Consider the following 16,162-nt stretch of genomic DNA (forward strand, 5'->3'; position numbering starts at 1 on the left):
ACATTAATCAAATAAGGCCACCCAAATCATAGCGACAGCCTAACTAGATCACAAAAGTCTAATACTTTTCTGTTGTTCTTGTTGAACATTTTCCAATCGATTAAACGTCGACGATACAGTGATGGAGAAATTTGGGTCACTTCACGAAATTATAGATCAGTTCGTCCTTCAATTTTTAGATTTAAACTTCCAATTAGCAAATTTATTGGTCATTTTGTACAAAAATGCATCGTTTAGAGAACTAGCGGAGAATTTCTAATTACGGAGCTACACAAATTTACTTCGGAACGTGTGCATCGAATATGCAAACAGCGTTTGATTTATATAATGAGATGCAGATGGTAAACAAAATGAGAAAGGCCGCGCACACGTAAAGACTTCACTGGACGATCATTAAATTAAAAATTGATACAAAAGCAAGCGTATAGCGATAACAGCCAGCTTCATGGCATGTGGATTTCTGAAAACCTCCCGGGATACTAAAAAAGAACAAATGGGTTTTTTTAGCCCAAGGTATAAATTCATTCATAAATTTCATCTTGTCAGAAGTTACCATTCCCTACAAAAATTTTCTTTAAAAAAGTTTCCTTAGATTCCTTCCGAATTCCTAGGAATCTTTTCGAATCTGGAGGTTAACACTTGGAACGTTTATTAGAAATTTTTGATTGATGTTTTTAATTTTTCAGTATTTGAAATTGTGATTTTTTGAATGATTAAGTTTTGTAGTACCCTCTTTGGACACACGAAGTGAATATGTTAGCCAAGACAGGAAAACCGTAAAAAGATAGTGAAAAACTAGCGAAAGTTATGAGAAGATCTCGTTACCGATACATCCAAACGAAAAGGTAGATATTACCATTTCAGAAAAGCAGGCTCAATCTATCTAAAACAGGATCTAAAACTTCCGCTATTTAATAAGAAATGCAGCGAACGAATTTATAATCTTATTCCGCCCAATGGACAATCGAAGGACGGTGATATTTTGGTATACGTAATACCCATTTCCATAAAAAACAATTGACCCAACGTTTAGACTGTTTACAGAGATAGTTCGTGGTACATGATAAGTTCTACCACCAAAATTGAAGACTTCAATCAGTATTCTTCAGTAAAAATCCAGTTAGGCGATCTGAGTGTTAGCAACCTTAATCATTTGAAAACGTGCACCAACTCGAGATACCTAAAACAATGAGTGATGCCATAAGGCATTCGCTTGGATCATACGCCCCTGCTTTTTAGGACCATTCCCAATCAATCAGTTTTCTGCAGAACTTTTCAACATTCAAACTTTAAAATAGGTACAAAATTTTGAAATTGGATCTATTGAAGTTTTTGATTTTTGAGTTTTATATTATGCAGCTCCGTCAATCTTTAGAATGTTTATACTTTTTTAAATCGTGGATTCTAGCTAGGTTTCTCCGAATTTTCAATTTTTTTTTAAATTTGCACTTTGTGACTACCAGACATCACGGTCGTAATATCATATTGTCTATCGCAATCTAGATTAAAGCGAGTAAAGTTATGTACCAGTGTGTAAAAAATTGTAGAAAAAAATTTTTTCAAAAGAATCCGTAGGTTGGATGTCGGTTTCACACGTTTGATGGCTTCTATTTTGTAAAAACATGTCTGACGTCTGTACTATACTCCAAGATGAGGGAACCACTGCAAAAAATGTCCCAACATTTACTGTGTCATCTTCGACGATTGCTGCACTTTTATTGTCGAACCCTACACCACCAAGGTCTTCTACCAGAAAATTTCTGGATCTCGGAGGTACAAGCACTTTTCTTTCTCCAATATAATATTGAATAATGTGAATAATTGTATGTTTAACATCTACAAAAATGAAAATAATGAATGAATAAATGTGTTAACAAATATAATAGAAAAAGTAGTTGCCATAAAAAAAATGCCATGCAGAAGTACGCCACCGACCAGAAATTTAAAGTACCTATGTAGATTGGTAGCAACCTTTTTATAATTTTGGATATCATACAAAGTTTCCTTTAAAAAATCATGTTTTGAAGAAGAAATGTTCAACCTGTATACCTATTTGCAAAATGAGCGAAATGATTAGATCCAGTTCCAATTAGAACTTTTATTGGGGACAACGGCGTATATAAAATTAATATATTCGTGCACACCTACTTATTCAATAATTATATTCTAATCTTTATCTCGTGTCAATTCAATTGCAATTTTTACCTGAGTAATAAATGCAAATTACTAATAATAAATAATGATAGAGGCCTAAAGTCGCGAATGTTGTTCTCTAAACGTTTCACCTCTTACATCACTCATTAGTAATCAGATCCTAATTAGGTATGGTTTTGAAGCGGACTAATTTTAAAAACAACAAAAACTTAATTAATGAACTAAATCTAATCTGACATTCACAAAGGAAGTAAACTTTTAAACCGGTTGGGAAATGCTAATGATCTTTCATCAGAGAAATTCCTACTGACGAAGTTAATCAGGTATTCTGATCATCACATGTGCCGCATATTTTAAGTTATGAAAGTTTTTTTTTATTGGCGCTGATGTATGCACATATAAATTGCGATCAATTTTGATTACATTCCTAGTTAGTCATATTGAATTGATTGAACTTTATTAACAGCGCGCGAAAAAAAGCTGCGTATTGACTCTCTTAGTAAAAAGTAACAGGAAAGCAGTTCTAATTACCTTTGATTTTCACCTTTAGACATAATTGCAGTCTCATTTGGATAAATTGAACGACTTTATTATGGGTTTGTACTGTCTGCTTCTTGCATTTTCACGCTAATTAAATTGATCAAATCCACTTCAAAGGTGATGTCGAAATTAATTTGCAATCCACCGGTTTGATGGAGTGTTTCTATTAAAAAAACAGAAAATATATGACCTAATTACCATTCAATATAAAATTTATAATTGCTGACAAAACGTCGTATAAAGTACTCATCATTTCATTTCGTATGGTCACTATTTTTCCAATGCAAACTCCAAATATTTCGTAAGAACTTGTACCTTCTTTTTGTTCTTTCTCTGAAGTGTGCCTTCAAAACTGGGCTTGTTCTTGAATTACTTACTCGTGAACATGCAAATACAAAATTACCGTAAAATTCTAGATATATTGACGAAATATTTCCCCTCGACACAATAACCGTGTTACATGTAGTGATTTTTATGAAAAAATTGTAGTGATTTTTATGAAAAAATTAAGCAACATAATAATTTGTTAACAAAAGTAAAACGCAAAGTACGATTGGTATGATAAATGAGTGTAAATGGTTGTTTGAATAAAACATTTTTTACCTACAATTTTTATTTTTAGCGCATTTTGCATTTTACCCACTTCTGCCGTTTCGAATTACTTCTAGGGGAATGGTCCTAGAGTCCTGGAATTTTTTGCAGTAGGTATACCTCAAGAACGGATTGTCGGAAGAGGGTACTCACAAAGAGCGATTGAGACGTCTGCAAGAAATATATCCATTGGTGATGTCAAAACAAAAGCTATTTCCGTTAAGAAAAATGCGCTTTAAGTAAGAGTTGTGTACTATTTATACTTGATTGTGTTTACTAGTGGCTCTGTCCCGGTTTAGTGCCACACAATTATGGTAAGCCTCACTATAAGTAAAATAAACACTGGGGTTGAATTGAATTGACCCCACCGGGTATTCGATTTAAAAAGTTCCCGATATTCGGAAGGTTGATTCTATTTTATTGAATGAAATTCTCAAAATAGCATCGTTGGAGCCAAACAAGTTACTATATTTTCTTTGTCGTGCGTCATTGGCAAGGATTGTTCAAATTCAATGAATTTTCGCCCATACGTTACTTTTTTTACAAATTTACATATAGTCCCTTTACGTTGGCAATTTGCCTAATTGAGATTGAATTGAAACGTAAGCTTCACAACTAAACCTCCTTTTTTCTACGGAAATCACTTTAATTTTTCGAGATATAAGGGAAATGGCTTTGAAAGAATTGCTTCGTTAATTCCAAAAAAATTTACTTCAAAGTCACCTGTTCCAACAGAATATTGAACTCGACAGCTGGCGATATGAGACGTAAACTTTAAAAATAGTCTTGCTCATTCAATATTGAATGTAGGCATCCAAAATAGTGTGTCGCAAATAAAGCCTCCATTTTTAACTTAAAAATAAAAAAAATGGAGTGTGTAAATAGTTACGCTACTAGTAAATTTATCAGAAGTGAAAGTTCACAATCAATCTTTGATGAATAGGTATTTTCCACAACACAAAATACCAATATTACTACCTTCAATTTCTTGAATGGTTCACCTGTCTTATTATTATTGCCAGTGCATAGTATGTAAAGTTAATTATTTATACGGATAAATTACCCGCCAATGTGTGATCTTTTTTCATTTATTGGATTTTTTATTACTTGGATTTACGTTTCACAATTCACATTACTAATTATATCAGTCTTAGTAGTCAGTATACCTAGTGTTTATAACACACATATTATATTATATTATTAAGACGATCAAATGCCTAATATTAGTAATATTGTATTTACGGTTTTTGAATTTAATTTTTAAGATCTATTCAATGTCCCAGAATAAAGTATTAATGTGACTGTGATAATATAATAAGTACTTACTCGTGGAATCGGTAAAACTAAATATATAAATAAGCAAACGTGACCATTGCATAATAAATGCTTTCTCAGATATTACCTTCGCAAAGTGCAAACAGATATGAAGCACATTAGTTTTGCTGTATGGGATGCAGATGTAATCGATCTCTGACTACAAATGATTTACACTAACTCATTTTTTTCTTTTTCAGACATTTGTTGCGATGGTTTCCACCGTAGACGTTCCACTCCACTTACAGCCAATAGAATTTTTATTTGATAAAGAACTAGCCTTTAGAGATTACAAGCAGCTGAAGCAATACAAGGTAAGTTACTCTTACTATTAAAATATTACTATTCCCTGTGCAACCTGTGAAGTAGTGCCTTCCATTTTCAGTATGTAATTTCTCACAACCGTACCTGAAATGCAATGATTTTCTTAGGGAATTTATTGCAAAGCAGTCTGTCGTAAAGTTTCATTTTACTGACAGTGAGCGTATACATCATATAGGTACATGAGCCGTGTTTGAAAACGACAAAGGCTGGATTTTGACGTCAATTTTAAGTTTGTAGTGTGTTCTATTTTTTTATCTATTGCAATATACAATTCATGGACGTTAAAGTAAAACAACCTACAGTCAACACCAAAACACTACGAAAGCGGAAGACCATACATTTTTTATTAATTTGCAGATGTAAGTAGCTGTAAATTTACGCATTCATCTGAATATTCGAACTATCTGGGAATTAGAGATCAATCTCGGAAGTTACACACACATACGGGTTAGTCAATGAGCCCGGTTTAGTTGAAATGTTTAAATTAGTTTGATATGACATTTGATTCATACTAACGCAGAGGCCTTATCTAATATCGTCCAAAAGATCGAGTGCTGCTAAGTAGCGAATAGCACCGCGCCAAAATTGCACGGTATTGTGAGTTTTAAGTACTTAAGTACTTAACACAAATGGCACATTATTTTACGGATCCGCTAATGAAGAAGCCACATAAAAAATTCCTTGCCTTGATCAATAAGATATCAAATTTTCGGTTACTGTTCGGACGGTAGAAACTTTTAACTTTTTGCGTAATCGAGCAACAGTTAAACTTCTTACACCACTTTGGTGAACTTGCTTCTGCACAAATGTATTATAAAAAATTACGAACTGCGCCTTCAACCAAACAAATATGGCTGACTGCCCGAGAATTTAGCGTAAACACATTACACGCTCTTTAACCGTCACGAAACCAGCCGAGTTTTTCCCCTTGATTCCAGTATTTTAAAGGACCACCACAAAATTTTATAAACTTCGTCAATGACCAATAGCTTTGATAATCACAGCTTCGAAAGGACGCGTTAAAAACGTCCCCACTCAACAAAAGAAACTCTCCCCAACTCGCAAACGTAATTTATGTAACTTACGATTGTTTAAGTAAAGCGTTAACGACCTTAACATACATTATCGATTCGTCCTTTCGATCGGTCTGAAACGACTGATCAATGGTACCGTGTGGGGCCCTTTACACAAATGAAAAAATTAAGTGCAAACTCGAAAATTGCTGCCCACCTGTAAATAATGTACACATGAGTATGAGTGATGTAAACTATATAGAGAACTACTTACTGCTATTATGGTATAATTAGAAACACATGTATCATCATGTACATCATTTTTTAACGTTTATTAAATCGTGTAAAAATAACATAACCTCTTCAGAAATTAAGTTGGCACTCAGGAATGTTACTGTGTACCAACTTAAAAGCAATCATGAAATTTGGAGTAAGATAATCGCACATTTCGATGAAATGAAGTAAACTTTTAAGTAAGATTGTGAAAAATTTAGGACTTCTCCCGCAAATGTTTTTTGTTGAATATGCTTAATTAAGATGCTCTTTAGCCATTGAATATGCTTAATTAAGATGCTCTTTAGCCATTTTTATTAATTTCATGATCGTACCTGGGGGGCTTATTTAAGTCACGTAACCGGATTTTCATTTGGATTTTGCATGGTACCAACTTTTCTTCTGCTTTTGCAACAAGCCACTGAATAGACGGTGTATAGATTGTAGGATGATTCGCCCCCGAAAATTCGCCCCGGTAAATTCGCCCCTGAAAATTCGCCTCCGGAATATTCGCCCCCAAGAAAACTCGCCCCCAAGTAAATTCGCCCCCGGACTATTCGCCTCCGTAAGATTCGCCCCAGAAAATTCGCCCCGGAAAATTCGCCCCCAAGTAAATTCGCGCCCGGACTATTCGCCTGCGTAAGATTCGCCCCAGAAAGATTCGCCACAGAAAGATTCGCCCCGGAAAATTCGCCCCGGCAAGTTCGTCCCCGACAAATTCGCTTCTGGAAGATTCGCCCCCTGCGATTCCGCTCCCGTAGGATTCGCCCCATAAGATTTATTAATCCTCGGAGGTAACAGGGCCAGCAGTTCATAAAATGAATTTTGTTTAATTTTAATTTTTTTTGTAATAACTGTGTATACCTACATAAAGGGGGTAGAATAATAGCACTCAAATACCTGTTAACTAAAATATGAATAGGTAATTAAGATAAGGTTGAATAAAGTAAGGGTAATTTGCAAAGGATTTGACATCCAAAGGAAATAAATCCTATATTCACAATGATTTAATGACTTCTATTATTTCAGACATGACATATGGAAAATCCACCTTAACTCTTGTATTACAAAAGAAGGTAATATATAATCTAATTTAAATGACATTTTTGATCGACTGAGTTGTTAGCTTCTTAATTTCTTCCTAACAGAACGTTTGATGGCTCGTTTGGTCATTGGTGGTGTATTTGTTTTGAAACTTTTTATGTTCCTACTTGTTATAATTTGGCGCGAATACGAACTTTGATTTTTGGTTAACGATTCTACGGCCTTTTTTTAACTTTCGGATCAATACTTGGCTTGAACACGGATTTTGAGTTTGGTATAAACCCGTGTAAAAAAATAGTTTTGAGTATTGAAGAAGATCGGTTTCACGTGGTGCTGGTAAGTTTTGTATTATTTTTTAATTAAGTAGGTAGTTAGATTTACTTTAAAACAAAATTTTGTGCACGATTTTCTAAGATTTTAAATATGACAATCCTAATAGACGAAGAGTTTATTTTATTGTAAATCAAACACAATATTTCACCTTTCGTAATACAAAAATCTGAAAATCAAACTGACAACAGCAAAAAAGGAACTCTTATGGCATCAGTAATAAAAACGTGTCTGTAATGTCATTTTTATACATAATAGTAGGACACAAAGTATATACTAAATTCATTGTCTTTTTAAGGTCTAAATTTTTGGTAAATGGTCAACGTTCAACATTTTTTGATCTCAAGTGGATACTTTGGACATTTTAAAACTTTTATGGCATTTGCACATTTTTTACAAAAATTCTCAAATTTAAGGCTGATCCGACGGGCTGAATTTGGAACGAGTACAAGAGTACCGTAGCAGACTAATTGCTACTTAACTAATAAATATGTAAGCAAACTTTTTTTTATATTTTAAAGAAGTGGGATGTTTGGAGTTAGATTTTTTTAGATTATTTTAATTATGATTTGATACTTCAGCAAACTTCATCAATGTTGGTGTTTTTCAACACAAATTTACATCAAATCTGGACCAATTTTGAAATGTAAGTCTAAAGAAAGAATCATCCTTTGTTTGTACATTGATGCCAAAAACCTTTCAATACATCCATAAATGGCTGAGTAATTAGACTCCTTTGTAAACGCAATTTGTTGTAAAATGTATTGTAAACATACGGTTGACGTTGAACCGTTGAATCAGCCTTTAACAGGTGAGAGACGATTGAATATGAACAATTTCGAATTGTCAGTCTCGCCGTATTGAGTTCCAAATATCGTAATTTTTGCAAATATTTATTTAATTAATTTAAACCAACATTACTTCCGAGTGGTAATAAATGTTATGAGGCGAATGCTACGGGGGCGAATATTCCGGGGGCGAATTTGTTGGGGGCGAATTTACTTGGGGCGAATATTCCGGGGGCGAATTTACTTGGGGGCGAATATTCCGGGGGCGAATTTACCGGGGCGAGTCTTCCGGGGCGAATTTACCGCATACCGGTGTATAATCTTTTTCAACCGAAGTCATTCATAATCGGTTCACTTTATAAGATAAGTATTCGAGTATTACGTCAATATGATTTCATAGTATTTAAAGCACATGTAACGTTTAAAGGTGCTCCCGTACGTTGCACATGCTTTAAAGACTTAAAGACACTTGTTTCTTAATATACTAGTGAACTACGAGTATGTAGATATTAAAAATGGAACAAAGTGATATAATTAAAATCTGGCTAGATCTGCCTAGAATCTTATAAACAGAGCTACTTTACCTGTAAATTGACCTTGGTGACTTGATCGTATCTCTATGGAAAAACAAGTGCTTAGTAAAAAAAACTGTTTCAAGTATACATATAAAACGATATAGTTCAAATCTGGAAATCAACGACTGAAAGCTTATGAACAAAGACACATTTGCGTTGTTTCTAACGGGCGATCAAAAAAGAATTCACATTGAGTCGCCTTTGGAAGTTCAAGTTAAATATGATTTCCCTTGCTTTACGACCTCGAGGATTTTTCTAATTTAAGAATTTTTCGGATAGCCAAAGTTCTTTGAGTCATGAGTCCTTCAGTTTCTCAGCGTTTCCAATTTTGTGTCTTCAAGGTTTTTGGAGTTTTTAGATTTCTCAGTAGCCACAGGATTTTTGGAATGTGAATAATTTTTGGAATTATAGGGGCTCTGGAGTATTCGTTGTCATCTTCGTATTCATAGTCTAAGTACCTACTGCTTTTAAATGGTCTCCAGGGTTTTTGAAATAGTGTAACGTTTAGACATTTGGGGCATCTTATGATTCTTCATATTCTTCACAAATTACTCAGTCACCAGTCTTCGGAAACAAGGGCTTAGGACTCTTATGGCTGTTTGCACCGACAAAAAAAGCGGAGTCCATGGCAACGATTATTGAGACAATGGACTACGCTTAAGTTAAGCTCCGCTTAAATTCGTCGATGCAAACGGCCATTAGTAGTATTGTAGCGAAGTTTCTAGAGCGATATCAAGATTCAAGGACCATCAAGTCAATACAGGATTAGTCAACGGCGATAAAGAATCAAAGCGGATTTGACCCATTCTTTCCATTAAATATTATATACCTACTGATTCCTTTTTCTTTGCTATATAAGTAAATGTTAATTTCAGTTCCACATTCGTCTCCCCAAAAAAGCTCCCAAACCATTTATTTGCACTTTTCTTAATACAATCCCATTCTTCACTCTTTCAGTCCACTATACTTGTTCAACCGGTATTCTTTTCGCAGTAAGGCTACGGCGTGGTGTATTGAGGTTGTTCTATGTGTACGGTAAGACTGTAAGCGATACTTCACGTTTTACATAGCACACATGCTGGATGTAACAGCGTAAAATAAAAATCCTAATATTGATCGAAATTAATAATTTGGGAGACTCAGTGGCTTCGATCAACTTCCGAAATTCCAAATAATTCATTAAGCAAATTTTTATCAATACCTGAAATAAATCTTAGATACGAAGAGAAAAATCTGACATTGAAGATCTATGTCGTACAATGGATTTAACAAACGCCCAATCCCAATTAATTGATTGACAATAATAAAAATTGTTTTATGGTAATTATTTCCAAAGCATATATATTGTATTAATTAAAAAAAAATTTATTCCGAAACACATTAATTGGAAATAAAAACAAAATTATTGAAATAAACAGCTGCTGCCGCACCGCGGTGGTATTGTGTGAATTACGCCATATAAAAACACCCAAACTTCAGGAAGCAGCAAATACTGCGCTGTGACGCGCCGCTTATGTGAAAATCGGCCTTTATCAACAGATACCTTCGATTGCGATTAACTCGAAAAATACTAACTTCACAAAAAAGATGTAATAGAACATGTGTTGCTTAGAATTAATTTCTCCATCTATTCCTGTGGTCAAATTGCAATAAACAATTCATCAACTATCCCCATGGCGAAAGCGCCCTTTGGCATGATATATATTATGAACCATAGGCTATTTATTTTATTTATTTAAATCTCTTTCTTGTTCTGGGTCCTATTACAGAGTGATCCGCATATTGCTTTTTAGACTCGTTTTTAGAGGTGCCTCCGCAGAAGGTCACTACTCCGCTATTTACCTTACGAACTAGGAAAACTGCAAGAAAACCTAATTCGGAGTAGCCGGCAGAATGTTCGAAACTGGTTTAAGGTAATTCCCATTTCTGCCACAGATGAAAAATTCTTACCTGAGCCTAGGTTCGAACACCCGACCTCCGGCTTTATAGCCCAACGCTCTACCATTGAAACACAAAGTCGCTATTCCCTACTGTTCAAATTTCATGTTAATCGATTCATTTTGAAAAAATTGCCAGAGCAAAACCTCACTTCCCGTACTATTAAGGATAGTCTTAGGCGCTACCTAAATCTGACACATTCGTGTCGCATTCAATCGCAATTTTGGAGTTTCTGAAACGGCGAAATATCTATCTTTATAATAGCTTTCAGATTTACTTCGACTACCTACGCATTTCTTGTCTGTTGCACGAGTATCACAATTTGTACAGGAACGTGAGGGTAAATGTTTTATAAATAGTACAGTTAAGTGAATCAATAATAATGGGGTCTCTTGTGGTTAGGTTAGAACTCATTTGGATTTAAAGGTCACACCGAGCGTGACAATAATCATCTTGTCAGACTATTCGTAAAAATTGTGGGCGAATAGCACGCGTTACAAAAAAACTTCTAACTTAAAAACAAAGAATCTGAACCCAACATCAAGAATTGATTTGGAGGAAGTGGAACTTTCACATGCGTAACGTAACCTTCCCGTTAAGGAAAAATTATTTATTGAAAAATGTGATTATAACCCGAAATGATTAATTACTTCTAATGGCAATAATCATATCGTGTGAGATTTCCTATACGTGTAGCCGTGTAGGTAGTCTAACCGGTTTGACCTTTCACTAAATCCGGTAAAGCCACTTCTTATGAGACCGCGTCAGTCGCCTTTAGATAGAGGTAATAGCTTCCTGGCTATACATCTTTCAACCAAAAAAAAATGACGCTGGTATCCGCAGACTAGTCACCGGCAATAAAGATTCTATGGAGTCGGAGTGTGATGGATGCGAATACTGCACCGCCTTCTTCGTGGGAATGGCCGCGCTCGATATGGCGCAGACCTGACCTCGTTTTTGGCTTGGCAAGTCGGTCTCTCCTTATTCTGCAAGTTATCTGATCTATGACAACACAACGCACATACTCAGTTGCTCTTAACCCCGTTATGAACAATTTATAGTCACAACGTCGAGCAGATTTGTGAATAATAAATTATTTAATCGTTCAGCGAATTTCTAATAAGGCCGTTTCCTTTTGTACGAGATAATCAAAGTGCGCGATTTTTTGTACATACCAAACAAACGGCACTAATGGAAAAGCGTGGGATTATTTTTTTACAACTTGTTTTTCAACATTTTCCTGCCGATAAAAGAAGCCCGTGAAGGTATTGAAAAGAATCCAATGGAATGGATAACCGGTATCTACTATTGAACAAGAACATCACGTCATCGTAATGAATTTGTGTCGAGCCAAACTTAATCGGTTAACTGTACATTTGTAATATTAAAAATAAACTGGCGCTCCGAAGCAATTTATTCAAAAACAATTTCCTGCACGGCGGATTTTTTTCTAAAATTATTGAGTCATTACATGTCTCCATCATGTTAATAATCTGCAGGAAACATGTAAAGAAGTCATTTGAACACATTCGTGCATAAATTCCTATAACGGTTGTTTGCGGTTTGCTCGTTATAATTCCAAATAGACAGCTGTAGATATGGTGTAGGCAATCATATTTTCATAACCTTATTCAACTTAATTCATTCATATACGTTCGTTTTTATCGCCATTAATTTATTGGTGTTAAAATGTACAGGACGTTGTGTGTTATTAATAGCTTCGGTGTTTCCCGCATAAACGAAACGGATGTTTTGTTGTGGAATGAAAGTTGGATAACGCGTTTGTAAATATAATTGCAAGCATTCTTCGAATTTTATTCTAAAGCTGTTAGCTAAGCTGGGTGACTTCTCCGTTGACAACGTACTCAACTGCTCAAGAAACGGTTCCTTCGAATTTACGCCAGATAAAACACACGCTGACACTCCTTTAGTTGCCGATATTTTTTTTGTGCGCCCAGTATATTATTAAGGATCCTTAGATCCTTTATAGTTTTGTATTGTCGTCCGTCCGTCCGTCCGTGTGTGCTCTAACTCTTTTTGAAAGTGGCCGATTGCGCTGAATTTGGCGTACGGGTACTTTGGACATTAAGGACGGACGTTATTAATTTTCAGGAAGCTGGTTCAAACAGGAACAAAAGTTATTTATAGGACTTCGAATGAATCGGGAACAGGAAAAACTGCGGGCTCAATATACAGGGTGACAATTTGAAAACTTACCACCCCTCATATCTTAGTAAATAAACGAGATATTTAAAAAAATCAAAATCCGTTTCGGTAATTCGGAGGGGGAATCACAATGACATAGTTGGCGACGCACCCTCTCCAACCCCCTGCGCCCAAGCCACCCCAACTTTTAAATCTTAAATAGTGACCCCCCATGTGTGATACGTCGTTGGAAAGCTCTGAAAAAATGCTTTCCAACCATACCAAATAGCATTACATTTAGGTTAGTAATGATCGTGCAAATCAAAAAATAAACATGGAAAATCGTATTTAACTTGAACTTCCAAAGCCGACTTGACAGCAACTCATTTTTGATCGCCAGTTATAATCTATTCTCAAACTCTTGTCGAACCTTTTCAAATGTTGGTTTTGCAATATTTCGACATTCTTGAATTATTCTCTGTCTTAGTTCGTCCAAAGATCATACTACACTAGATAGCCAGCGTATATGCAAGAGTTGTTTCGCGTTTAAGTAGTTCCATACAAATATTTATAGGGGGCTTTCAAAGTTAAGAACGTAACTGATTCATCCGAAGCCGTCTTCGTACGAGTTCGAATCATATCATAAATACAAAGAGTGATTATTGTCTAAACACGAGACACATAAACATGACCTACTGCACACTCCTCACTATCATTGGGATAAAATTACATTTGTAAGTGGGCGTCATTCAAGACGGGGTAGATTCTATTAGTCAGGACGTTACAATGAAAGAAATAATTTGAAAGTTGTACACAATATTCCCTTTGCTTTTTTTTAACCAGCGCTAACCAATACATTTTCCAGATTTTCGGATTAAATTAATAATTGCAAAAGCGTCTTTGTTCTTAGCATAATTTCTGAAAACTTTTAGTTTCACGTATCTACGATACTTTAGCAAATCTTCAAATATAATATCACAGATTTAAACATACTATAAATCTGTGATAATATGCACCTACTTATCCAGGCATATTTACATTGTAACCACACATTTATCTAATTTAGATTTGTTGTAATTAAGCATTTTATGATTGGGATAAACAAGATATCCCGCTTAGCCTCCTACATAATAAAATTGTGTCCAGCTAAAGTGAGTCGGAACTAGAAGCGTCTGTGGTTAAAATTTCAAAGAAATATCTCCATAAGTATGAAAGTTGGCATTGCACAGTCTGCGCAAAATATGGAAAATACGAAACTGATCGAAATGGGCAAATATAGACCATAACGGCTATCAATTAGCGTAAACCCGAAGTCTCTAGGTGGCCCAGGGGCCGAGATCTCGATGGAACGGATGGACGGACGGGCGGACAGACGGAAACACGAGCACATAAGCTTTACCTCACTTCGTTGTGTTACGATAAAAAATTTAATTTAAAACAAGATGTGAATATTCGGTATTTTAATTTACAGTAAGGTAACCAGATAAAAACATCTATAACACCCACACAAGGTTGCGCTTAAGAATGACACCGATATCCCATACAATAGCCCTTTATTCTAAAAATAACTGTGCTTTGCCATTTCGCGCGTCTTCTTACCCCGCCAGGTAGTTTGTACTATTCTCATAAAAACATAGCCGCTGGAGGACGCAGTCGACTTATTTGGCGGGACGAATTATGAGAGTCTAAAATTTATACAGCGCTGTCTATCTAGTGTAGTATGCTCTTTGGTTCGTCTATGTTCGCCGGTTGCGTTTTAAATACGACAGATTTCAAATGTATCATATTAGTTTACTTTTTGATTTGCACGATAATTACTAACCTAAATGTAATGCTATTTGGTATGGTTGGAAAGCATTTTTTCAGAGCTTTCCAACAACGTATCACACATGGGGGGTCACTATTTAAGATTTAAAAGTTGGGGTGGCTGGGGCGCAGGGGGTTTGAGGGGGTGCGTCGCCAACTATGTCATTGTGATTCCCCCTCCAAATTACCGAAACGGATTTTGATTTTTTTAAATATCTCGTTTATTTACTAAGATATGGGGGGTGGTAAGTTTTCAAATTGTCACCCTGTATAATAGAAATCAACATATTTCATTCTATAAGTCATGTATCGAGTTCGGACATTCGCTAGATTATTGCCTATGACTCTTAGATGTGTAAAAATTCAATATAGCTGTTCTCTGTGATATAGGTCAAAAGTTTTAAAGCAAAATGTACCAAAAATTATTTTTTACACATGAATTGAATGCTGAAAAAGTACATCACGTGCACATTTGATAACCGCGTATGTGTGATTCAAAGATGTTAAATTATTTTTCTAAGGTCACATTGATTTTGATCAAAATATGTCAAAATCGTTATTTATGCACCAAGATCGTTGGGAAAAAGACTAGAGGCATTATCTCAATGGCCAAGATATTAATTTGATCTATTTTTGGCGACCACATGGATTTTGATCAAAACATGTCAAAATCGTTATTTATGCACCAAGATCGTTGGGAAAAAGACCAAGAGCATTACCTCAATGACCAAAACACGAATTTGATCTATTTTTGGCGACCTTATGGATTTTGATCAAAACATGTCAAAGTACATTCGAGAAAAGTAGTTCACGATGCACAAATAACTAAATGTCTATGACACCAATGTAATCTAATTACCTAATTAAAATGAAAATCAGGTAGCATGAACAAATTCTTCGAAGTCAAACAAATAACGTAACTAAACATTATAGATATTGATTTTGGACAAAAGCTCGGTAACTTCAAAAACTAATTTACAAAACAACAGCAAATAACATAGCTAACTGACAGATACAATGTAATCAAACCAAGAGAATTAATCTTCATAGTAACCAAAAAGTAACCTAGGCAAAATCGGGATTCGATAAGTATATTCTTCGTAGCGACACAGGTAATGTAAGTAAAATCAGATGTATCGGAGCAATTCACAAGAGTAATAATTTTCAAGGTTTCGTAAATACTTGCAGTTTGGAATTAACGCGCGCCAATACCAATCCTAGTAAGATGGCGGGTCCAAGTAAAAGTGCGATGTCATTCACGTATTGTGTAGGTCTAGGTAATGCCGGTTCATAATTACGAAAGTGAGTTTTTCAAGAGTGTTTCTTG

At 35.2% G+C, this 16,162-nt stretch overlaps 1 protein-coding gene across 1 annotated transcript in view; it reads left to right on the top strand.

Moving 5' to 3' along the window:
• LOC116159505 (probable JmjC domain-containing histone demethylation protein 2C) overlaps positions 1-16,162 on the top strand; it is a 57,087-nt gene that overhangs the window by 21,833 nt on the left and 19,092 nt on the right. The window contains exon 2 of the mRNA XM_031472484.1: positions 4,800-4,913. Within this exon, the coding sequence (XP_031328344.1) occupies positions 4,812-4,913 (102 nt within the window). The 5' untranslated portion in view covers positions 4,800-4,811. The remainder of the gene's footprint in view (positions 1-4,799; positions 4,914-16,162) is intronic.

This window comes from Photinus pyralis, unplaced genomic scaffold (genome assembly GCF_008802855.1).
Source record: "Photinus pyralis isolate 1611_PpyrPB1 unplaced genomic scaffold, Ppyr1.3 Ppyr1.4_LG1, whole genome shotgun sequence".
In the NCBI taxonomy this organism is placed as follows: domain Eukaryota; kingdom Metazoa; phylum Arthropoda; class Insecta; order Coleoptera; family Lampyridae; genus Photinus; species Photinus pyralis.